The sequence below is a fragment of the Sarcophilus harrisii genome, chromosome 4, assembly GCF_902635505.1.
Source record: "Sarcophilus harrisii chromosome 4, mSarHar1.11, whole genome shotgun sequence".
Classification (NCBI taxonomy): domain Eukaryota; kingdom Metazoa; phylum Chordata; class Mammalia; order Dasyuromorphia; family Dasyuridae; genus Sarcophilus; species Sarcophilus harrisii.
In genome coordinates this window covers 177,524,012-177,548,978 of record NC_045429.1, presented here as the reverse complement: position 1 = coordinate 177,548,978, position 24,967 = coordinate 177,524,012, and the positions used below count along the sequence as shown (strand labels likewise).

The 24,967-nt window shown below is 32.9% G+C and overlaps 1 protein-coding gene across 1 annotated transcript; it reads left to right on the top strand.

The window, feature by feature from the left end:
* The first annotated feature begins 7,402 nt into the window (after positions 1 to 7,402).
* On the top strand, positions 7,403 to 24,437 carry GJA1 (gap junction protein alpha 1). The gene is made up of 2 exons (XM_003769403.4): positions 7,403 to 7,638; positions 21,410 to 24,437. The coding sequence occupies exon 2, from the start codon at positions 21,426 to 21,428 to the stop codon at positions 22,572 to 22,574; it is 1,149 nt and encodes a 382-aa protein (XP_003769451.1). The 5' UTR covers positions 7,403 to 7,638; positions 21,410 to 21,425; the 3' UTR covers positions 22,575 to 24,437.
* The last annotated feature ends 530 nt before the right edge of the window (positions 24,438 to 24,967 follow it).

Genomic DNA, 24,967 nt, shown 5'->3' with positions numbered 1-24,967 from the left:
AACAAATTATGTCACAAAATTAAAATATAATATTGAAAAAATTGTTATTGACCTGAATTATTCCTCAGTCATATATGTATTCAGACATTCTGAATTGTCAGAGCAAAAATCAGAAGTAATAAAAAGCCACAAGAAAGAATAATGATAAAATTACATTTTGTACAATTGGAATATTTCAATCTTGAAATATTGTAACAAGTAGCTGACAAAAAGTGAAAACAGACAACAGGTATAACATTGACACTATTGCACATAATAATTTCATACAGAAGTATGAAACTTAACCAATGCAAATCTATTATCACAATAAAAATCGCCAAAAGAACCCAGAAAGTATCTTAGTTCCTAAACATTTAACTTGCTTGCCAAGCAGAAAGAAAAGACAGCAAAGCAATGTTGGTTTAGAATATGGTCTCATTTGTAAAATCTTAGGAAGAAATAAAATGATTATGAGTAACAAACAGAAGGTCTCTTTTACAGAAAACATGGCAACCAATCCAGCTAAGCAATGTTATCCTATGGGCATTTGAAGAAAAATAGAAAGAAAACAATACAATAAACAGAAGAAAAATGGAGAATATATAAAGATTATTGTGGACATTTTCACCATCAAAGACAGTGGAACAATCATCATACTTGAACCCTATTATTACAGTCTTGAATGTGTATATAAGAAATGAGACTAAAGAGGGAAGAAATAGGGAAAATATCTGAATTGGACTTCATATAAATAAAAGACATCTTTGGTGAAGGAGACTCAATTGAGAGGGCATTGAAAGATTGATAATCAAGATATTTGTATGCAAGGAAGATATCAGATGTATGGGAAAAAACTAACATCTTAATAACATACATTTTTAACAAGGCTATTCCAAAGACATCAGTAACTACCACTCTGCATACCTATTCTTCTATCTATTCAAAAATCTTTATGAGCGCTAATTCTATAGGAATTAAGATTACCTTGAAAATGTTTTTGAGAAGGGAAAATGTAAACTTTCACAAGTAATATCCAGTTATAGACAACATCTTTCCCATTCCACAACGAAAAGATATAGAGAATGTAAGTTTCCATTGAGTTTGTTTTGGTTGATCATGAAAAACCATTTGGTAGTAGAATAGAAAATAGGATGAAGACAAGGCTTCATGAGATCAGAGAGTAGGGACCCCAGTAGTTTGTATAATCCAATATGCTCAACATGCAAAAAAAAAAAAAATTAATTCTCTGACCTCATTGATTTGGATGTCAATTCTCATTGGGCAGATCACAATCCATTCAACCTATCCATGCTCGTCCAGACCATGAAATTTTTTTGCTACATTCTCTCATGTGTAATATACAGGATAATCCAAAACTCTTAGGGCAGTTTTAAGCTTTAATAGTTTAAATCTGCTCTAAGATTTTTGAAACACTACATAATATGTATGTTAAAATATTTGTATAAATATATGTTTATATTCATATATACTTATACCTATTATAAGAGACAGTGGTAGGAGAGAGAGAGAAAAATAGAGAAGGTAAGAGAAATAAAGGAGACAGAGAGGGGAAGGGAGGGAGGAAATGAGGGAAGGAAGAATGGAGGGAGGAAGACAGAAGCAGAGACAGAGAGAAAGACAAAAGTAAGAGAGAGAGAGAAGAGAGAGAGAAAATGAGAAAGAGAGAGAGAGAAACAGAGAGAGAGAGACAGAGAGACAGAGACAGAGGAGGGAAGAAAGGAGGGAGAGAGGGAGGGAGAAAGAATATCTCAGACCTTAAATTGCAACTCTTTGTCTTAATATTAAAGGTGACTGTGTTAGGCTGACAGTGTGAACATATATGAAAGTCTATTAATGTTTTATTTCATGATAGAATGTGGTTAAAAAATAGTATGATTCTGGATCTTGAGACAAAGGATAAGGTTTCTAATCATAGTTCTATTACTACCCTTGTGACCTTGGGAAAGACTGATCATTTATTTAAGTCTCAGTTTTCTGATCTATAGAAACAAGACTTTGAATTCAATACCCACTAAAGTCCCTTACGTTTTAAATATATGATCCTATGAAGATGACACAAAATAGTGAGAATTTAAGTATTTAAGTTATTTTATAGTTTGAGTTGATTTCTACTTTGGACAGAGGGGGGAGCCAAACACAAATTTATCTGCAGACAATTTTTCTTTCCTTATTGAACCTTTTTCAAGAGGCCAGTCTGTTTTTCTCCCTGGTTTTATTTAAATGCCTGGTAGTAAAAATTATCTGGACATTGTAGTACTATTGGACATAGTATCTGGGCAGTGGGGCTGCGATGGGATGGAGCTAGAAAAATAAGATTGCTAGAGTAAGAAACAAATTTTATACATATAAAATGAAATTTTAGGTACTTCCTATTGGTTGATGGTATACAGAATAAATGAAATAAACAAATGAACAAAAAAAGGATAAGAAAATACACTTCTTTTCTGTTTTATGGGCAAGAGATTGTGAGTGTGAAATATTGCATATGCTGTCAAATGTTTTGGTTAGTTTTACTAATTTGTTCCTTTAATCTTCATTTTTCTTTCTTTTTTTAAACAAAAGGGCTATATAAATAGGAGAGAAGATAGGGATACATGCAAAATTAAAAGTTATATGAAAACAAAAGGTACAAATAAAAATAAACACACAAAACAAACAATTTATTCTTCTTGTGTTTCTTAATGCTAATTTTATTATGAAATTTTTAAAAAGTAGAGATATATAATCAGGCAGCATTAAACCAGTCATCTCACAATTTCATACCTTTGAAAATAAATTGTACACAGCATGTAAGATAGGAAGTGCTGGGAATGCCTTTAAATTATGAATGAAGTAGGAATAGCTAATTTCCACCCCAACTGAGATTACAAGGGAACTTCATTGATTAAATTGTATTATTGCTTTTCAAGGTGGCTTTACGAACCTTGTATTTTTTTTTTTATTAAATTGTTCTTGGGAGATTTTTATGGAGTATATTTTAATGTTAGAAGACAATCACTGAACTGAAGTACTTTCAAGCTATTCAGCATTATCTGGCCTATTGACTTATTTTCTCCACTTTTTCTATTTTATTTGTCTGCATAGAAATTTAAAGATGAGGCAATGCAGAAGCTTTACCCTATCAGTGAAAATTTGCTCATTAAGGGGGGGTGGGGGGTGGAAATCAATGTAATCAATTCCCAAGTTAAAACACTACTTCTCACAATAATGTGTACTGGCATATTTTTGTATGGAATTGTAATTTTGTAAATATTAAAACCGAGCAACAAAATGGTTTAAAGCTGAAAGACTCACCCAATGCATCAGAAAGACTATCTTAGGACAGGAACCAGTGATTTTTGCTTCCTTGCTTCTTTCAGAGCAAGCTTAAGACTAGCAAATTAAATCTCCTAAATGTTTTGACCCTGTCCAATTCTTTTTCCTTCAGAAACATATTTATTTGGTAGCTTTTGTTTATACATCAGCTTCATTTTTTGTATGGATTCCATACTTCTACACCATCAAAAAGTTGTCTATCCCTTGTCCTAGAGGGAAAAAAGACAAGTTAGGAAAACTTAGCAACATATCAACTACATCTATAAGTAGTATATTCAATTTCAATGATGATCATGGAGAGGGATGGCGGGAGCAAGGGGGAGAGAGAGAGAGAGAGAGAGAGAGAGAGAGAGAAACATTTCTCTTATCTTTTGTCCAAACTTGGTTGTTAAAATTACATATGTAGTATTCAGACTTGTTTTTCTGAGATAACTGTTCTTTCCATTTATATTGTTATAGTGTTACATGTGTGTATGTGTTAATATTTACATATGTACACACATATATGTTCTGCCTACCTTACTCTATATTGATTCATTTCATTTTTTTCAGGTTTCTTTGAACTTTTCATATTCATTTATTAAGGTTCAGCAATATTCACATACCATAGTTTGTTTAGTGATTCCCTAAAGAGTGGCACTGCTCTTTGTACCTATATAGAACTACCCAAATAATCTCCAAATCTGTCAACACTATTTAACTAATAAGAAATCATCCAGTGTGGCACTATTGTTAATGAAACAACATAGATTAATTCTGAGAGTAACCTGTGTAAGTTAATGAATTTTCTTAAAGTTTTATGGAAACATTCTATATTTCAGTTCATATGTTTAGGATATACTAAAAATACTCTTTGGTTTAATTCATGCCTGCAGTCTACCTTATTACTGAAAAATGGTTTCTTCTTTTGCCAGTTGAAAAAAAATTATTTAAGAGAACCTGTGAGTCCAAAAAAGCAAAGATAGATATATTGGATAAATTATTCAAATATTAATATAAATGTTTCATAAATCTTTCCAAATTAAAAAAGTCTCAATCTATAGTAGGGTAATTCTTAAAATTACAATTGATTGTAAAAAATTTAAAATAATTGCATAATTTAGGTACTATTTAGAGAAGCAAAATATCAGCAGAGGGAAATAACCCAAATCTCATAATTTCAACTTGAATAGACCTTTTCTTTTGTGTTTTCATTGTTCTAAAAGGGCTTTTATGAAAAAAAAAAAAGAACTGATTATTGGTATTATGAACAACAGTGCACAAAACTTTCATCCAATTGTTTTAAATGAGGATAGAGAAGAATACCTATGAATTTTTCATCTGGTGTTATGAGTAGTCATAGGCAAATCATTTCAATTCAGACTAATTTAATATCCTATATGTAGAACTTCTAAGGATTTTAAAAGTTCTTATTCCCTTCTTTTATATATATTAGGAAACTAAGATTCAGAGAAGTTAAGAGATTTTCCATCCTCACATACCTAATGTCAGAAACAGCGTTATAACTCAGGTTTTCCTGATTACAAATTCAGCATTCTGTCAATTTCTCTGAATCCCATGAATTGGGATCTGATCTGTGAATTACATTATTAACTAATTCTCATTAACAATCTACATTAATTTTATTTTAGTCCTATTTCTCTTTGTTCATAAAGATAACAGGTCATAATATATTAAGTTATTTATAAGAGGATTAGATCCTTAAAAATAGACTTATCTAAATATTTATAATGAAGACAGCCTTGTTTTAATAACATTGATATTTATTAGTTAATCATAGTACTTTCTTTGCCACAACTAATTTGAAATTGCAATTTTGTAATCTGTGAGACTGTGAATAAAAGTGAATATCCATAAATTCTATCACATGGCATGGAGAAAATCTGATTATTAGGTAGACTGGATTAAAAAAAAACTGTTAAAAAAGAAATAATGAAATACTTTTTATAATGAATCATTACCTTATTACAGACTTGAATCTGAAGGCGTTTATCTTGCTATAGGCTTGCTTTTTGTTCCTGAAATTGAGAAAAACATTTCCTTAAGAAAAGGGCTAAATATAAAATAAGCAATAACAACATACTGTTTGTGGATTTCCAGGGATGGATTCTACACTACAAGTTTTTCTTCTTTGTGGCTTTTCTTCTTAGTTATAGGGAAAATAAGTTTAATTATAACTTTTGATGAAGCAAGGGGAAAGAGATGGGTTATATTAGAATAAATATGGCAGAGTGTATCTGAAGGTAATGGAGTTGAAATGCTTAGGACCCACAGAGTTCCATTGTATTTTATTTATTTGAAGATTATATCTAGTCAGTCATTGTGGGAGTTGTACTTTGAAAGTTGAACTGGTCTACAATTCTATAAATACTTAGGGGGTATTCAAAATGGTTGAAAACAACAACAACAATAACAATCTTAAACTTTTTTTTTTAATTTAAGCAACTGGTTAATCTGAATAGTGGTTAATTATCAATCAGTTTGACTAAATGCAATTGGCTATATTCAAACCAGTTTGTTTTGTAGACAATCTTAAAAATAAATTTTCTTTTACTCTTAAACTCAAACATGTTCTGTCCTTCAAAATGTTTGATTCCTTAAGAAGAGTACAATTAGAATTGGGATAAAATAATATTTTAACAGAAAAGGATTCTTAATTTCCAAAAGATATTTATGAGTCCATTCAGTGAGAGTAAAGCAATTTGTATTGGTGAAAGGGTACTTCTCAAAATATGTGTCACATTTCTCTCTGGTTAAAGAGTCTTCAGAAATGAAGAATAGAGTTGCTAGCACTAGATGGAGCAAAGATAAAGCTCACATTGTTAATAAATAATGGACCTCAGTGCCATTAGCACTATATCCCACCTCTTCAATCCAGGTAGCATTACAGAAACATATTTATGGGGAGCTGTCCAACCACAAAGTTCTGCTGGGGCAGCTGGAAGTCCACAAAGGAACTGCTCACACCAGGAGTGGGAGCATCCAACAAAATAATTCTATATATAGACTTAGGTAATTATAAAGACTAATGCAGAGTCTTGAATAGTTTGTACTATGGAAACCCTAAAGCGACTCATGAAAGTTAAGTGCAAGGCTCAACAGTCATTGGGCAAAAGATTCTTCTGTGACTTTTAGAGAGGGAGCTGGTCCCAAGGAGGATCTAATGGGTTTGGATGTGAGCCAAAACTCATCTGACCTTGACCAACTGGCAACATTAGCAATACAAACCTGTATTCAATAAAATAGCCTAATATATATTTTTTCCTTGCTAAATGCTTCTAATGTGTGTGTTGTTTCACTAAAGGGTGCTGAAATTATATTATAGAACTACTGCTCCCCATCGAGATTTGTGCAGAGAAGCTATGAATGCTATGGGGATTTCACAGCTGAATTTCGAAAAGTTTCCTAAATAAACATACCTTGGCTTTTTGGTTGGCTTCTGAAGGAAATGGCAAAAATCCAGTGTAGGCAGAGGAGAAAAAAAGTTAAGATGTGTTTATTTTGGAAACTTCAGAGTGTCCCCCACTTTTATGTTATTTGTCACTGTCCAAGAAAAGAGAAGGGAAATGTTGTATATAAAGATGTGACTTCCAATTACCTTTAGCTTTCCCATTACTTAGTCTCAGGGATCCTGTCTCCATTAAAAAAAAAAAAATCAGCATCTAATAATATCTGTCTAATCTACCTAATCTTTCTATCTATCTTTCTATCTATCTATCATCTATCGACATATTTTATAATCACTTCCCTATGTGGTAGGGAAAGTTTTTTTTTTTTTTTTTCTTTTTTAAATATAGCAGTTATTGTCTTTATTTTCTCGAGCTTCTGGTTAAAAGAGAGACCCATGAACAACGTTGCTGAGGCTCGTAGTTCAGAAGAACGAGTCTAACTCGACTTTCCTTTTTCTCTGATTTTTGGTGGCAGGACCTTTTCAAGTTGGTCTCTTTCTTACTTACTCTTCCACTTTACTCTTTCTTCTCCGCCCCCCTTTCCTCCCCCACTTTGCTGTTGCTTCAGGCTCCTCTTTGGCCGCTCCTCCCCTTTCGTCCCTCCCCTTTCTCGTGCTAACCCCTCCTCCAAGTTTAGTCAGTGGCTTGAAACTTTTAAAAAGCTCTCTGTGCTCCAAGTTACAAAAAGGCTTTTACGAGATATCAGCACTTTTCTTTCATTAGAGTGAAGGAGGGAGGAAAGGACAAAACGGCAGCAGACTTTTAAACTTTAAATAGACAGGTCTGAGTGCCTGAACTGGCTTTTCAATTTTATTTCAGTCTCCAAAGAATTCAGTCATTTGCTTGGGCTGCATCACTCCTTTTAAGCAAAAAAGTAAGTTTTAAAGAAAAAAAAACTTTATCTATTATCTTCTTTCTCTTTAAGTAAAACTTTTCTAAAGTTTGTAAATACTTGAAATTTTCTTATTTAAGTAAAGAACTGCAAATAGTATGGTGAATGAAATGGACTTCCTTTGTTTTGTTTTGTTTTTTAAATTAAGACTTTCGAATATCCTGGTTTTCTTTTGAGTTTAAAAAGTTTTGTGAGTTAATGCTGCAACAGGTAAAATGTTGTTCAGAACCCTCTGTTAGGAATCTGGAAAGGGGTAACTGATTGTGGGGTGTTCCAGAATATACATGTGTGTACACAAATATGTAATAATATGCTATCGGTCTGTAAAAGTGTAATTTTACTTAGATTCTTAAAATAGTTTAGGTGTGTTTCAGTTGGAGGGAAATGGGGAGGGAGGGTGCTCACTGACAGCATCTTTAGAATTAGGGCTTTCTCTCTTCTGCTTTCAATCTGTCTTCTTCACATTGTACTTTCATATGGAAATCTTGATTACTTTATAATAGCCTGTATAGAGCTCGCTTCTTAATTAGGAGCGTGGTTAAGATACTGCTAACACGGATCCAGTGACTTGCACGTGGTCTCTCCGAGAAATTGTCTGCTTTTTAAAAAACCGTATAGATAGACCCCAAACGAGATTTTTCTTTTTCTTTTCTTTTCGTTTCTTTTCTTTCTTCTTCTTCTTTTTTTTAATGACTTTATATAAGTTACTCTCTTGTTTCTCAACTCCTATTAGAACTCTTCTAGTGAGGAAAGATTTGAAGGGAAAGCCTTTTTCCTGTGCTTTCCCACCACGTTGGCAATTTGTGGGAAAGGAAGTCCTTTCAGTGGCTAGTATGTGTTTGCTGATTATCTCAAAAGCGGGGAGAACTTTCTCCTTCGTGTGCCTATCAGTAATACTCCCAAGTACCAATAAAACCTAGGAGAAAGAAAAGGAAAAGAGTGATTCTTAACCAGCATCTTACAAAGGGCTGCCTTTTCTTAAACCTGAAGCAGATTCCTGGACGCTTGGAAGGGTTTCCCCATTGTTATTGTTGCCTGAGTTCTTGCCAGTAATAGAAGATTCAGCCAATGTTGTCACAGGAGATTCAATTAAAAATATATTCTCTTATTGACATAACACATGTTCTGTTGTTCAGAAATGCAAAAATGCAATTCTGTGCCCGGTGAGGATTTTCTCTCTCCTGCCTTAATCCGAAGTCTAAAGCAATTAGTTTAACTCCTTAAAGTAGGTCCTGCTATATGTAGTAAAAAAGGATGAAAAATAAACCCAAAAAAGGAATTTCCTCTCAAGCAGCTTCTGTATTTGAAAGGGGAATATTAAATAAAAAGAGTTTGGGAGAAAAAGAAAAAGAAAACTCTTGTGAGTAGTGTGTGTCTCAGATTCCAATGTGTGTGATGAGGTTCATATCAGAAGCAACAAGAGTTCTGCCATCTTAACATCTGGATTGATTACCATAAAACAGAACTCCTGAAAAAAATTGGATTTTAAAATGTTTACAGAATTGTTGCTTTCAAAGCAATCCCTAGTAAAAATGCTCCTGCTGACCCAAGTCTATTCACACACACACACACATGGTAGTAAGTATGCAGAGAACAAATTTTGATTTACTGGAAGAGAAAGAAACAATAGATTCAGTTAATCTTGTTACTCTCTGTCCTGGTAGGCATATGTAGTCTTTTTTCAATATGAAGATGACTAAAAACCATTACATTGAATTCCCAATCCCTATATTTATGCACACCTGCATTTTTGATTTCCTTCACAAGCTAATTGTACAATATTTCAGAGTCTGATTCTTTTTGTACAGCAAAATAACGGTTTGGTCATGTATACTTATTGTGTATCTAATTTATATTTTAATATATTTAACATCTACTGGTCATCCTGCCATCTAGGGGAGGGAGTGGGGGGATAAGAGGTGAAAAATTGGAACAAGAGGTTTGGCAATTGTTAATGCTGTAAAGTTACCCATGCATATATCCTGTAAATAAAAGGCTATTAAATAAAAAACAAAAAAAAAATAAAATAAAATAAAATAAATCCTGCTTTTGACACCAAAAAAAAAAAAAAAAAAAAAAAAGAAATCAGTACAAGTTAGGTATTATGATAAAACATGAGTAAATAGCTTTTATCTTGAAGAGACCTTAAATTTTTTTAGGGCTTCTATGAACATCTCTGAGATTGAGGTGAGACAATAAGGAAACTGAGATATTTCCGAGAGATAGAAAGAAAGAATGTACACCACTCAAATCCAACCCAGCCTTATTCTGGGATGATTAAACTTCTACCTCTTTGGTTGTGTTTAATTAAATATTGACTAATTTTATATTTGCCCAGCCCTGCACTAGGTGAATCTCACAAATCTATCTTGCTGCAATTATCTCTCTCACTACTTCTGTTGTATCTATAAGTACATATACATGTATGTTTCTTTGTTTCAAAACCAGTTTGTTGGGGAGTGAGGGTTTAGAGTAATGGTAAGGAGATATTTATTTTTACCTTAGAAATTTTAGTATCAAAAACAGCTTCTAGTTTGGGAATTTATTTCATCTATTTTGCATCAATCTTTAATGAGAAAAAGAAAAATATTGGTTTTGATACATGTAAGCTTTCCTAATTTGTGATTTATATTTAATGCTTGATTTTGTTCAGACAAAATTCCTATGTAATGGAGAATTCCCCCATCTCCTCATCTCCCCATCCTCCCAAATTACCTTTCATTTAACCACTCCCTGAAAAAGACAACCAAGAAAGGAAGATGAATTGAACAAGAATGTGTGTATATATATATTTTAAAGATGTAGAAGTAGGAGGGAATCAGAGTTCACTTGTTCCAATTCTTTCATTTTACAAGTGAGGAAGCTGGGAGGGAGGTGAAGATGAGGTGGCTGGTCCTAGGTCAAAAGAAGTGTAGATGGCAGAATTAGGATTTGAAATGGAACCTTCTACTGTTCTTTCAGATAGGATACCCTTAGGAGCCAAGAAGAGATTTGTTAGTTTAGCCTGAAGGGAGGATTATTTTCCTTAATCAATCAATTTTTAAGCTTGCCTAGCACATATAAGACACTGTGCTAGGTGGTGGTGTGGTATGTGTATGTAATTATGACTATGTATGTGTGTGTTTGTATATAAATACACACACATACAGAGAGAGACAGGGATAGAGTAAGATATAGAGAAAGAATAAGAGAGACAGAAAAAGAAAGAAAATGTATAAATTCTTAGGGCAAAATATTCAAAATATTGAACTAAGGACAGTATTTATCTTATCTTCCTAACAATCATCTATCTTATGAGATAGCAATGCACTGATTATTAAAATATATCATATTGCCAAATGAGGAGTGCTTTTACTTCCCAATTGTGTGTGTGCTTTTTTTTTTTTTTTTTTTTTCAGGAAGCAAAGGGGAAGGGGAACAAAATGCGTTCAAAATACTTTTCTTGTATTTTCAATACAATTTAAAAATGTTTCAGGTTTTCCTGAAGCCTTCTGAAGTTTATTGAGAAAGTAATCCCTATCTCCTTACTTCACCTTTTACAGCTGCTTTTCCTCAGATGTTGGGCATCCTTTGGGGAAAGCCAGGATTCAAAGAGATTGGAGATTTTCTCTAATCATTCTCTATTCTCTCTTCTTGGCTTTTTGAGTTGTTTTATTGTTTTAAATCTGCTTTAAATTCTGGCACAGACATATAGGAATGTGGAGAAGCACCAGACCTCTTGGCACATTTCATTCCATTGACTAGTTGAAGACTATCCATTGCTATAAAATAAAGGTGCTTTGTGGGTAATATAACTTTTATCCTGTGAGGGGGTTGGTAGGAAGGAGAGCAAATGATAAATAAAATCTCTCTCTTCCTCCCTTTTTCTTTATTATCTATTTTTCATAGTCTTTTTCAAGATCCCATTTGAGCATTAATGCCCATACTTACGTACATACACACATGTACGCATAAATATATGCATATACATACTCACATTCACCATATTTAGCAAGTGGAGACTAAAGTAGTTTGCTCATGTATCAGATTAATGTCCACATCCTAAATAGATGATGAATCACTATATCAAACAAAGCACTTCAAACTCTCCTTTTTTCAGTAAATTTGTGATTATTTTCTGAATGAATTTCATTATTTCAAGAATTCTTTACTTTGCCTTTATAGGATAAGTTATGCTTGTCTTCTGTCTTAAAGGTAGAGGTAATTTTTTGATGTACTTTTTATCCCTAGTCCTTGGTACATATAATTCCTTAATAAATGATTCTTGTAATTTTCATTAAACCAAATTGTATTAGTCATGAAAGATCTTTACCCATTTTTCTCCGTGCTTTATTTTTAAACTTCCTTGGCTTTTAAAAACATTTCTGATAAAAATGATAGTTGCGGAATACTTCTGTCAAAAGGTTGCCAACACACCAAAAGATTATTCATTTTCAGTAGATTGTACTGACAAAGGCTGAGGTAACTATTGGATGGCAGATTTATTGTGCAATTTTGGAATTTCCATGGTCCTCCAAATAGGATCACAGAATTGTAGACTTTATGGTTGGAGTTCATCAAATTCAGCTTTTTAACAGATGAGGTAACTGAGACTCCAAGATGTTCAGTGGGCTTGCCCCCAGTCACCAGGCCTGTAAGTAGCAAGCTAAGTTGAATTGTTGCTCTTCCTTCATTGTTTCTTTGCTTACATCTTATACAGACACTTATGCCAGGTATTTGATTCATGTAATTTATTTAATTCACATAATTCATTCACAGAAAACATTACCTCACCATTTCTGCTTCTGTATATCTCTAATCAAGAATTTCCTAATATAACAATATTGTGCAATTAAAGGTCCCCAAGGAGTATCTTAAAAAACAAAAGGAAAGGAAAAAAAAGTACTACCGTAAGAAAAACTCTCTAATTCAGTTTCTTAAGCATTTTTTTTTTATCATGGACTTCTTGGGAATCTTGTTTAACCTATAGACCTTTTCTCAGAATAATACTTTTAAATGCATAAAAAAAAATTCATAGGGATTGCAAATCAAACCTATTATATTGCTAGCAAAATAGTTTCTTTAAAAAAAAAAAAAAAAAGGTCAAGAACCCTCGGTTAAGGACTCTTGTTGAAGTCATATTTTTTAATGTTATTTTTTATTTCTTCCTTCCTAAGGAAATGACACCAAATTTAGAAAAGAAATATTTAGAAGTTCTATTCTAAAGAAAGAAGAAAATAGTTTGTGCCTAATTGGTACATTTATGAGAGTGTTATGGGTGTGTCTAGATGTTAAAACGAGTCAATTCAGTATGGAAAATATCAGACAAATTAGTGAGAAGCTTAGTATGTTAGTACTAGACAGGATTTATAAGGTCACCTAGGTATAATTTTTCATTTTACAGATGAGGAAACTAAGGCCTACCAAAATTGACTATTACCAAGTATGCTAGGGTAACATGGCTAGTTAGTGACAGAGTTAGGCCTGTACTCTATAGTCAGATTTTCCTTTTGCTCCATCAGGCTTGTTGTACACTTTGTATAGAATACAACTGATTAAATGTTTCACTTTTTTTTTTCTGGCTTCATTTTAAAGGAGAAAAACCACCATTACTACCTCTTCCACCTCCACCTCCCCTTTTATATCTAGCTTTGCTTTTTTGGTCATTAAACTTAATATGAGAATAACTATCACTAGAGATGCTTTGTTGTACCATTTCCAAAGGGACATAGTAAAATCTTTGCTGGGAGCATTGGGTCAGTAGACTGCACTCAAAAGAGAAAGATTACTTGCATATAGCCACCATTTAGGCCCTGAATTTGCCCCATCCATTTTCTTGCTTCTATTACTATTTCTATTCTCCATCAGGTTAATGCTAATGGGTGTAGGTATAGTCTCTATACTTGTGTCAAGGTAGGCAGTGATTTTTACCTGTTCCCTCCTTATTTCCTATAATCATCTAATAAAGCTTTTGTGGAGGTAAACACCTCTGTTAAAGGAGCTGTGGAATAGCTAACTCCAGTCTGTATAAGAGATTTTTAAAGGCAATTCAGCTGTTAAAAGTAAAAGATCATCCACTAAATTGGGACACCTGCAGAAATGTAAAAGACTATTTTTTTAAATCAAAGATGTAAGTGATTAGGATATCAGGAAATGAAAAGTCTAATGCAGATATAGATGCCCAGAAAGGGAAAGAGACTCACTGAATTGTGACACAATATTGAACCAAATCCTGGGCTTTCTGTAAATTAAACTGTTTCCACATATAAGTTTAAACAAATTTATAAGTTTAAACAAATTTATAAACTTAAATCATCACACATCATTTTAAAGGTTATGTAGTCAACTACAACCAAATTTCAAAGCTATGATTATATAAACAATAAAAAGATGAAAAATTCTAAGATGAATTTGCAAATATATTATAGAACATGACAAATTTGGAGCATTATATCTGACTATATTAATGCTCCAGATCTGGAGTTTAAGACAATGTACTTATAACATGAATACTAATATAATTTCTTAATTGTCCTTTCAGCTTGTAATAACATTACTGTCAAACTTGATAATACTTCAGAGTGAAACTCTACTGATCCAAATTTTAAAAATCATTATAAACTTAATTAATAAAGTCAGAGTCAGGAAGTTCTCTATTGAAAAAAAACTTATTTGAAGTTGGGTTCCATCATCAGCTCAAGTATGTATGTAAATAATAAATGCTTTTGAAATACTTTTAAATTAAGTTTTTTGATTTGCTTCATAAGATCATAGGTTTTGAGATAAAGGGGATGTGAAATGTGATCGAATTCAAATCCTTCTCTTTCCAAATGAGAAAAATGAGGTCTAGAGACAATAATTTATACAAAGGCACACAGTAGAGATAGGATTTGATCAATCATGAGCAACTCTTTGTGAGCCCATTTGGGGTTTTCTTGGTGAAGATACTGGAATGGTTTGCCATTTTCTTCTGCAACTCATTTTATCAATGAGGAATGGAGGCAAAGAGGATTAAGTGACTTGCTCAGAGTTACACAGATGGTAAAGTAAGGAAGATTTCTCTTCCTGACTTGAGGCTCAGAACTCTATCGACTGTGCTCCCTGGCTCCCCCCCCATTTTCTAATATAACTCAATAAGTGTGTGTGTGTGTGTGTGTGTGTGTGTGTGTTTATAAATAGCAGGAAAAAAAAATCCCAGTTATTTGCCAAATGTCTCTTAAGTCTATAGAAATGGCCCACAATCTTTTTTTTAAGCATTGTCTTTTAGAAACAATTTGATCTGGGATCAGGGAATTATGATATTTAAAGAAGAGTTTTGTGGTTATGATTATTAGTTTTTTCATAGCAAATGTCTTTGCACTATAATCCTTTTGTATTTAGGTTCTTTTCTAAAGGATACAAGTCATTCAACCTTGCTTTTCTTGATAAACCCATTCTGCAGTCTAGGAATTTAACTTCCAGATTTTTTTTTCTTTCTGTCTTAACACATTCAATTGTTATTTCAAATAGTAAAAAGGCTAAGAAATTAGAATTAAAAGAGGCTTTAAGGAAGGCTATTGTAGAAGGGGTAAGTGGAACACCTGAAATAAAGAACTTCACTATCAAAATATGGAGAATTGAGTTGCTTTGGAAGGAAAAGGCTTCACTCTCAAAATATAGAATATAACTGCTTTGGGAATCTTGTTCTCTTTCTCCTGCAAGCCTGTCCACTCCTTGACTCCCTTCTGAATATGCTAAGTGAAGAAACTCTTGGGAATCATAGTTTGTTGACTTTGGGATTTGCTTCTGTTTTCAAGGGGCCAAAGAAAGTACAATTTGGGGCTTGAGGCTTTTTGGTGTTTGTATTTTTCACAGAGTACCATCTATGACTACGAAAGGTAACCTAACAAATGTGTACCAAAATAATTTATTTAGCTCTACCAATTGAATATTTGTCTCTTATAAAGAGTTTGCTTACACCAGTTAATTTCAAAATTCAATCAACAAATATAGCCCTGATTCAGGATCTAGAAAGCAAAAGAAAAAAAAAAATTACATTCCTATCTCTATTAACTTCCTCTATAATTAAGCATCAGTCACTCTCTCTGGGCTTTGGTCACTCTGTGTAAAATAAAGATTCCATCTGTCACTTACTGTGGACTTAATGAGATATGATCTATGAAAGGATTTTAATATAAAATAATTTTAGGGTTCAACATTTTTTTCAACAAAGGCTTAGAGTAAGGAAGATGCCATCAGGAGAACAAACTAACATGATTAATCTCTACAAGTAGGGAAAAGTGAATAATGATAGATGAATGCAATAATTAGGAGTTATCTTTTGCTAATTTTGCTATCTTTAGTGGTGAGTCATGTGGATTAATGTCCATTGCCTTCAAATTTTCTGATAGTCTCTTAGTGATAATGATGGGTGTGTACATGTTGCAGGAAATTAGGTGATCAAACTGATAAATAATATTTCACTACTAGATTAGATTATGCTTCTGATAAATACATATAACTCATTAAATTCAAATGGAAGTTATTTGGGTGCAAACCCATTATTTTGTACATTTTGTTTGTGCGTACAACTTTAAAGAAATTGCTAGCCAGAGAATTATCCAACCATTGAATTAATTTCCCCTGGCACTCACTATTAGGACTTTTGTAGAGTGTCAGGGCAAAATTGGAAGGATTTAAAATGTGACACTATGTATGTTCCTCCATACTAGACTAAAGTGAACAAACGATTCCTTGTGATCCATGATTACTTAAAAGCCCTTTTGGATTTTTCATTTGATGTAATATCTGTTGCTATTTGCCATAAGCATCTTTGAAAACTTATTAAACTTTGAATAATTATATAAAACACTGACTAATTAAAATTATTACTCATGAACTTCTGATTACGTGCAAAATCTGTCTTAAAATTTTTTTTAGTTGAATGATTATGGTGCAATATATAAAAGCATTTGTTAATTATTCAGAGTTTACAAATATACCTCACTGGATATTTTCCTGAAATTTTGAAGTCAATCACCCAAGACTTCTATTTTTCTGAGCAAAAGCAGATGGCATTGACAAAAAAAAAAAAAAAATTGCAAACTTTTGGGAATAGAATTAGGGCCAATTTACACATCATCACATAGAAACTCACTGCTGTCTTCTAACATTGATACAAAAAATCCTTTTCTGTTCATATGAACCTAGTCAATTATGCTTCTAATTCATAACCTAGTATTTCTCTTCAATAGGTAATTAATTTTTTCTCTGCAAGATTTGTCCATCAAAACTGAGTTTCTCTTACTTGACTTCCTTTCTTCCCTCATTACTTAACTTTGTATTTAACTATTAGATATAGTAATATACCATATTATGTATTATATATTTTAAATAGTAAAATAGTAATAATTATTGTAATACAATCTTTCTTGACTCCTTTCTTTTCCCAGATAAGACTATCCACTGACCTCTTTGTTTGCCTGAAACTTTCAGAGCTATTCTCCTAAAACCATTTCATTGTCCAAACTTCCTCTCCTCTCCTCTCAGAATCAAACAGACTTAAATGTGTCCATGGAAACTAAAAGAATTAAAGTACCTCTTATATGTGGGGAGCTCTGACCTATCTCTCTCATTCTAGGTTTTTTTTGTTTTGTTTTGTTTTGTTTTGTTTTGTTTTTTGGTGATAGCCTGCAGGCTTTTAGTACAGATTCTCCTTTGAAAAACAGTTAAGTAAAAGATCTAGCATAGCTACATATACAGCAGCTTCCTTGTTCTAGTCTCTTCCTTGTGTTCTATCAAGGAAACTCTAAGATAAGTGCCTATTCTGGGTCACATGGCACATGTATCCATAAGGTATAGCTTTTATGTCCTTGAAGAGGGTAAGGGGGAAGGGTATTTGCCACTCCAGCTATGGTAAAACAGCAGATATCATTACATGAAAATATGGGGCAAGAAAAAGTGAGTTTATTGTTCACTTGTAAATAGAAACTTATGTTTTGTGAACTTTTATTTAAAAATTCTTATGATTATAAAAATATCACCTAATCTTAATTTTAGTAGTATTTCTAGATCATATATTTAGAATTAGAAGAGACATTAAAGGTCCTCTAGTTGAATCCACTAATTATGAGGAAACAGAGGTTAAATGATATATCCAAGGTAACACAAAAATTAAATGGTCTATTTGAACTTATTGACTCCAATTACTTTTACTCAATAGTTGTTTCACTGCTCTTAGCATCTATCAAATTAAAAATAACTTTTTTGAGGATAGGGTTTTTATTAATGTGGATCCTTAATATCTAGCATATATAAGGAATTTAATGTTTCCTAGATTTAATTATCAATACATTCATGAGACTCTAGAATTTTATTTTGATTTAAAAATATGAAGTTTTTCTTTTACTACTTCACCATCCTCTAACAAAACCTTTATTTATTAACTTCTGTTATTAATTTGACTACACTCTCCACTCATTCTCTGACCTATTTTATTGTCCTTCTTTCCTTACTTTTGCCAAAATAGTATTCTTTGACTAGACCTGAAATAATTCTTCACTATCCACCAAACTTGAATCCTCATCTCATTCACATAATTCCTTCTTTTAGAATGACAGTAAGTGATAGAAATATCAAAGACCTGTTTCTCCTTTGCATTAATTAGCTTAAAACAGTTATATTAATTCTGGTCCTATATGCCAAATAAGAAATGACTAGATATTATTCTCTTCTAGTTCCCACTTCCTTTTCCTTAATTTTACCTTGCTTTTTTGTTGTTGTTGTTGTTTTCTCTAGCTGATAGCTTTTTGTCTGACAAGGCTGTTGGTACTGACATTCTGGAGTCAGATTCAGGGGATCATAGATCATAGATTTTGCACTAGAAGAAGTCACAAATGTAATCAAATAAAATCTCCTTTTAGAAATGAGAAAATCAAAGCTCAGAACAATTAAATACCTTGCCCATGATCAATTAACATCAGATCTGTGCTGGATATTTGATCATCTATCTACACCCTGGTTTCATTTGTCCTAAGTCCTTAGTGAAAAGAATTTAGGAGTGAGAGAAGAATCTTTAATATTAATTCTCCTTCTCTCTATTCCTCAATTAAGCCTCAGTTAAGCCTGCCTTCAGGAGGCCTTTTGCCTCCTTCTCCTCACCCTAAACTTGATGGTAGTAAATCAAGAGTGGTTCTTTTATTTTGTTCTGCTTCCAAAATAATAAATATTTATTCTTTTCTAGGCTTTAAAGGTATTTCCTCCTTGATTTTCAGGCATTTAGTATCTTCTTCATCCTCCTTCTAGAGATCTCAATAAATGTACTTGTAGTTCTTAGCATTCAGTCTCCTTTCATACACCCATTGTGACTTCTTGATCTACTTAATTCATAGTCATAATTAAACCTCTCATTTTGTCTTTGGTGATTTTTGACTCTTCTTCTAGTCTAGTTTTAGTCTTTAGAACTATGAGATCATGAGATTATTTCTACCATCACTCCTTCATTGAGTTGAGATTTCCTACTACTACTCTAAACATGGAATTTCTTCTCAAAGATGAGTCTTGATCTTTTTTTTTTATTGGAATGATTTTATTCACTCAAGTCCAAAGTGAGAGGAACAACTCTTTCTCATTAGTGCTAGCCAGTGAACACTGGACACTTTTTTTTTCTTTCACTTATTGTCTTTACCTGCTTTTCTGTGGTTGATATCTGAATGTGAATCATTGGTTCTCATCTTTCTCCTATACCTTCCTTTAGGAGAATGTTTCATTAACATTTAAAGTTAGAAGGAATGGGGGAAAACACTCAACTGATAGTATATATTAACCGAGAATTTGCTCCTGTTGTTCAGACCCTTAAAGAGCTGGTATAGCAGATGGGGATGTAGTTTATAAGTGAGCTGTCTAGAAGAATGTTACAAATCACATCTGTCACAACAAGTGTACTTAAAAATGTTAATTTCCCAGAAAGAGAGAGAAAAAAGGCTGAATCTGGTATTTTTGTGGAAAAACTAATCTAAAGTTAATCCTTTTACTACTACTTCTTCCCACTTAAATGCTAAAATCACATCTTTTTCCATTTAGTAAAATATAATGTACAAGAAGTATATTCTTTTATAGCAGTTATATACAAATGTGTCAAACTAGACCATTTCATTGGATTTTTCTTCCTTCCTGTTCAAAGAGAAGCCATCTGTGCCACATTATTGATATTCCTTAGCCAATAAAAATGAAATAGACATTAGAATCATTGGGTATATTCACAATGTGCTTAGAGTTCCCTGGTAAGACCATGGTGATATATAAAGATAGATATGTGTATACATGTATATATATGTGTGTGTGCATATGTATACATGTATATGCACATGTGTGTGCATATAATCTGTACCTACAGTGAAATATATTTTGATAAAAGAGGCCTGGTAGTATGAAAGAAAAATACTTTATTTGGAGTCTTCATATAAACTTGAATCTAAGTTCTGCTACTTTTCTGAAAAATATTAGTCAACTACAAATCTGTACCTCAGTTCCCTCACCTATTAAGTGAGAGTTATTTCTCTTTAAATCCTATGATCTTATACATTGAGACTGTCAATCAATAAATAAATAGTTGTCTCTATGCTTTGATACCAATCCATAGAATAGAAGTAGTTAGCTTTATATTTAGCCCCTCCTAAATAATAACAAACACTGCTCTTATTTATCAGATTGATAAGATAGACACAGAACAAATTACTTTTCAAGTCACATAGCAAAATGTGGAACTAGTGATATACCTTAATCCAATATTCTGTAGAATTAAAAAACATTTATAAACAATATTTGTTGTTGTTGTACAATCATGTTAGTCGTCTAACTTTTTATGTTCTTGTCTGGATTTTTCCTGGCAAAGATACTGGAGTGATTTGTCATTTCTTCCTCCAGCTCATTTTATAAATGAGGAAACTAAGGCAAATGGTGTTAAGTGACTTGTCCAAGATCATAGGCCAAATTTGAATTCTACTCTTCCTCACTCTAATCCTAGCACTCTAACCATTGTCCTACCAAATCACCATAAATAGTACAGTGTTTTAATAGTGAAGTTAATAAAATGGTGGGCCTGAAGTTAGGCAGATCTGAATTCAAACCTAATCTCAATATTCTGTGTAACTTCAATGTCATTTAATTTTTCTCTGTTCTAGTTTTTTCATCTGTAAAATGGGGATAATAGTAGTATCTACTTTCTAGGATTGTGATCAAGATAAAATGAAAAATAATATTTCTAGCTTTTTGCAAATCTTAAAACATCCTGTAAGTGCTAGTTATTGTTGTTATTATTATTTAAATTCATTAGTTTTAGTAAATAAATTATGTTTTTGTTTTTCTTTTTCCAGAGAGGCATAATGACAGCAGGTAGTTTTCCCTTGAACTCAGGAAGTCCTGAGTTCATGATCTGCTTCTGGTACCTATTACTTGTGTAACTATGATTAGGTTACTTAAACTCTAAATGTCCCAGGTAACAAACACTTTAAGGTTTGTTGTAGTCAATCTATTTTTATCAGAGGAGTACTTCCATGCTTTATCTGACTTTCCTAAAACAGGTTTCTTCTTTTTAAAATGTGATGTAAAAGTATTTTGTACTTTTGGGGGGAAGAATAGTATGAAAATTTGAAATGAAATTTTCTATAGTTTCCATGATCCTTGATTAATTATATTTTAGATTAAAAAAAACTTTTATAGTTTTATATAATTTTATATAATTAAGTTTGAGCAATTGAATAAATATGATTAATTTTTGTTTTGCTTTGGTTTTTAGACAGCAGCCAGGTAACATGGGGGATTGGAGTGCCTTAGGCAAACTCCTCGACAAAGTTCAAGCCTATTCTACTGCTGGAGGGAAAGTGTGGCTCTCTGTCCTCTTCATTTTCCGAATCTTGCTGTTGGGAACTGCAGTTGAATCAGCCTGGGGAGATGAACAGTCTGCTTTTCGATGTAATACTCAGCAACCAGGTTGTGAAAATGTATGTTATGATAAATCCTTTCCAATCTCTCATGTGCGTTTTTGGGTTCTGCAAATCATCTTTGTGTCTGTGCCAACTCTTTTGTACCTGGCTCACGTGTTCTATGTAATGCGAAAAGAAGAGAAGCTGAACAAGAAAGAGGAGGAGCTGAAAGTCGCTCAAACTGATGGTGCCAATGTGGATATGCACTTGAAACAAATTGAAATAAAGAAATTCAAATATGGAATTGAAGAACATGGCAAAGTGAAAATGCGTGGAGGGTTGCTCCGGACATACATCATCAGCATCCTTTTTAAGTCTGTTTTTGAGGTGGCCTTCCTACTGATTCAATGGTACATCTATGGCTTCAGCCTGAATGCTGTCTATACTTGCAAGAGAGATCCCTGCCCTCATCAAGTGGATTGTTTCCTCTCCCGTCCCACAGAGAAAACCATCTTCATTATCTTCATGTTGGTTGTGTCTTTGGTATCCCTTGCCTTAAATATCATTGAGCTGTTCTATGTGTTCTTTAAGGGTGTCAAGGATCGCGTGAAGGGAAAAAGTGACCCTTACCACGCTCCAGCTGGCCCACTGAGTCCCAGCAAAGATTGTGGATCTCCCAAATATGCTTATTTCAATGGCTGTTCTTCCCCAACTGCTCCCTTGTCACCAATGTCTCCTCCAGGGTATAAGCTTGTTACTGGAGATCGAAACAATTCTTCTTGCCGTAATTACAATAAGCAAGCCAGTGAGCAAAACTGGGCCAATTATAGTGCTGAGCAGAATAGAATGGGCCAGGCTGGAAGCACCATCTCTAATTCACATGCCCAGCCTTTTGATTTTCCAGATGATAACCAGAATTCAAAAAAACTAGCAGCAGGGCATGAGCTACAACCACTTGCCATTGTGGACCAAAGGCCTTCCAGTAGAGCCAGCAGCAGGGCCAGCAGCAGACCTCGGCCTGATGATCTGGAGATCTAACTATAACAACAGTATTGTAGTTAAAAATGGTGCATTGGGATGTGCATCCTAGATGTTCATTTTGTTCCAGTGGAGGAGGTACTTAATAGCCTCAAGCAGGAGGCTTCACAAACACAAAGACTTTTATAATACTTGGGTTCTTTGGGGGGATATGGGAGGGAGGATCAGAGAGGCACAAGATATTTAAAGTAGTTGATTCAGAGAATTTAAATAGAAAGAAATAAAAGAATGAAAGAAGGAAGGAAGGAAGGGGAAAAGATTAACCAGTGCATAGGTAGGGTGTTTTTGTTTTCTGTTTTTTGTTTTTTCTCCATAGAAAGGTTTTATATATGTGTGCTTGAAAAGTGTTGGTTGCTAAATAATTTTCTGTTTAACTAAGAAATCACTTCTGACAGGATAAAATGCTGCCTGAATATTATGTAATTTCTTTTGAACAAGTTAAACACGTAGGATTGTCCTTTATTGTTTCCCTGTTCAGAACATTCCATTGTTAAAATTTGCACTTTGAAGGTAAGCTTCTTAGATCTGATCCTTTAGGTTTCAATGAATTTGAACCAAAAGACATATATCCTTTGACTCAACTAAAATTTCAGACAAGGCCCACCAAAAAAGTCATTTTCCATATATACGTGTAGATCATTCAGCCAGGTAAAAATTTTTCCATGTTAGACATATATTGGATTTTTTTTATATACCTATTTTTCTTATCACTACCATCACATATAAAACCTCATTTCTAAATCACTTTTCACACCCTTTTGTTTCTATAAGACAATCTTAAAACAGTTTGGCTACCACTTGCAAATTACAAGGTGGAGTCAGAGAGTCAAACCATATTAATTTTGGGAAAATCACGTGTCTCTGTGTGTATGTACATGTATGTGTGTGTTTATTAGAGTGCATTTTGAAATTCTGTATATTGATCGGTACAGGCATATACAGTGTGAAATCACAAGCACAGGCAGAAAAATAATGCACACACAGCATGCTCTGAATTGAACTTTTCTCATGGATTTTGTGGTGTGGGCCAATATGGTGTTTACATGATATAATTCCTGCTGTGCAAGAAAAGCACATCTTAGTCTTTTTTTTTTTTTTTTTTTTTTTTTTTTTTTTTTTTTTTTTTAATTCTAAAACACCTTTTTTCCATGTATCCTATTATGGATACTTGTTTTGTTAATTTTTTTTTTTTTTTTTTTTAACGTAGCAGTGACACTATTGAGGGCATGGATGATTTTCTTTTTTCTGAAATGTAATCATTGATGCTTGAACAATAGAATCTTTAGTACTGTAAAAAAGCTTTAGTTATTAATGTGAGAATCTTAGAAGAATTGCTTAGAGCTGGACTATTACATGTGCCTACATGAATTTTGCAGTAACTGGTCTTTTTTTGGTTTTTCCTTATTCCATTCATACAACTGAACAGGATTAGTTGTCATTGTGCATTCTTTTTGAGGTTGATAGTTCAATCTCTGGGGGGGAGGGGGTTGTTCAGAAATTTTGACTTTGCACTTACATTTTGCTTGGAATTCAACAGAGGCCGGAAGAAATTTTGAAAAGTAAATAAGAAACTAATTTATTTGAAATATATGCCAGAGAAATCAACCAGTTTCTTCAAATGTATTGCTTTTTTCTTTTTTAGTTTATCACAGTCAAGCAGGGGAAATACTTAGCATAGTTTTCATTTTGTTGCACAACATACCTAAAACAGTTTTGTACAATCCAACAGACTAATCTGTTTGACATTCCATGTTAAACTACTGTCATGGTCAACTTCATTGCATGTATGTAGATCTAGTCCATCAGATTCTATTTCCAGGAGTGTTCTTTAGTCAATAAAATTTTAATTTAGTATAAAACTGGTTTCATCATTTTTGTGTGTATATATGTGTGTGTGTGTGTGTGTTTCTTATTACTTTTTAAAATTTTTCTTTGCATTTTAGGGCCCATATTATTTCACTGTATTCTTTCAAATTGTATATAAAAATCATATGGCTATACATGTTGAAATTCTATGGCATATGTACCCAAGACATATATTTTATCTAAACTAAATTTTACTATGTAAACAAATTTATTTGGGTTTAAATGGATAGGGACTGGACCTGTGATCTGATTGTACTGGGAATTCTTTGGGAGAAAATTCTTTTTATCAATTAAGGATGGCAACTTTTCTGAAATTTGTAATCTTTAGAGAGTTGCTTGAACACAGAAAGGTTTAATGTCTTGTGCTAGATTCCACAACCAATATGTTAGAAGCAGTACTTACTTAAGCTTAGATTTTCGTGTTTGAGAGTCAAGCTTTCCATCTCCTCCTATGCCATACTTTCCCTTGACTTGAAAAACAAACAATAAACTAAAGAAATCTAATCCAATAAATTGAAAGGCTTTTA

Excerpts from the sequence above, each read along its gene's own strand:
- GJA1 (XM_003769403.4), top strand. The coding sequence starts at position 21,426 with ATGGGGGATTGGAGTGCCTTAGGCAAACTCCTCGACAAAGTTCAAGCC.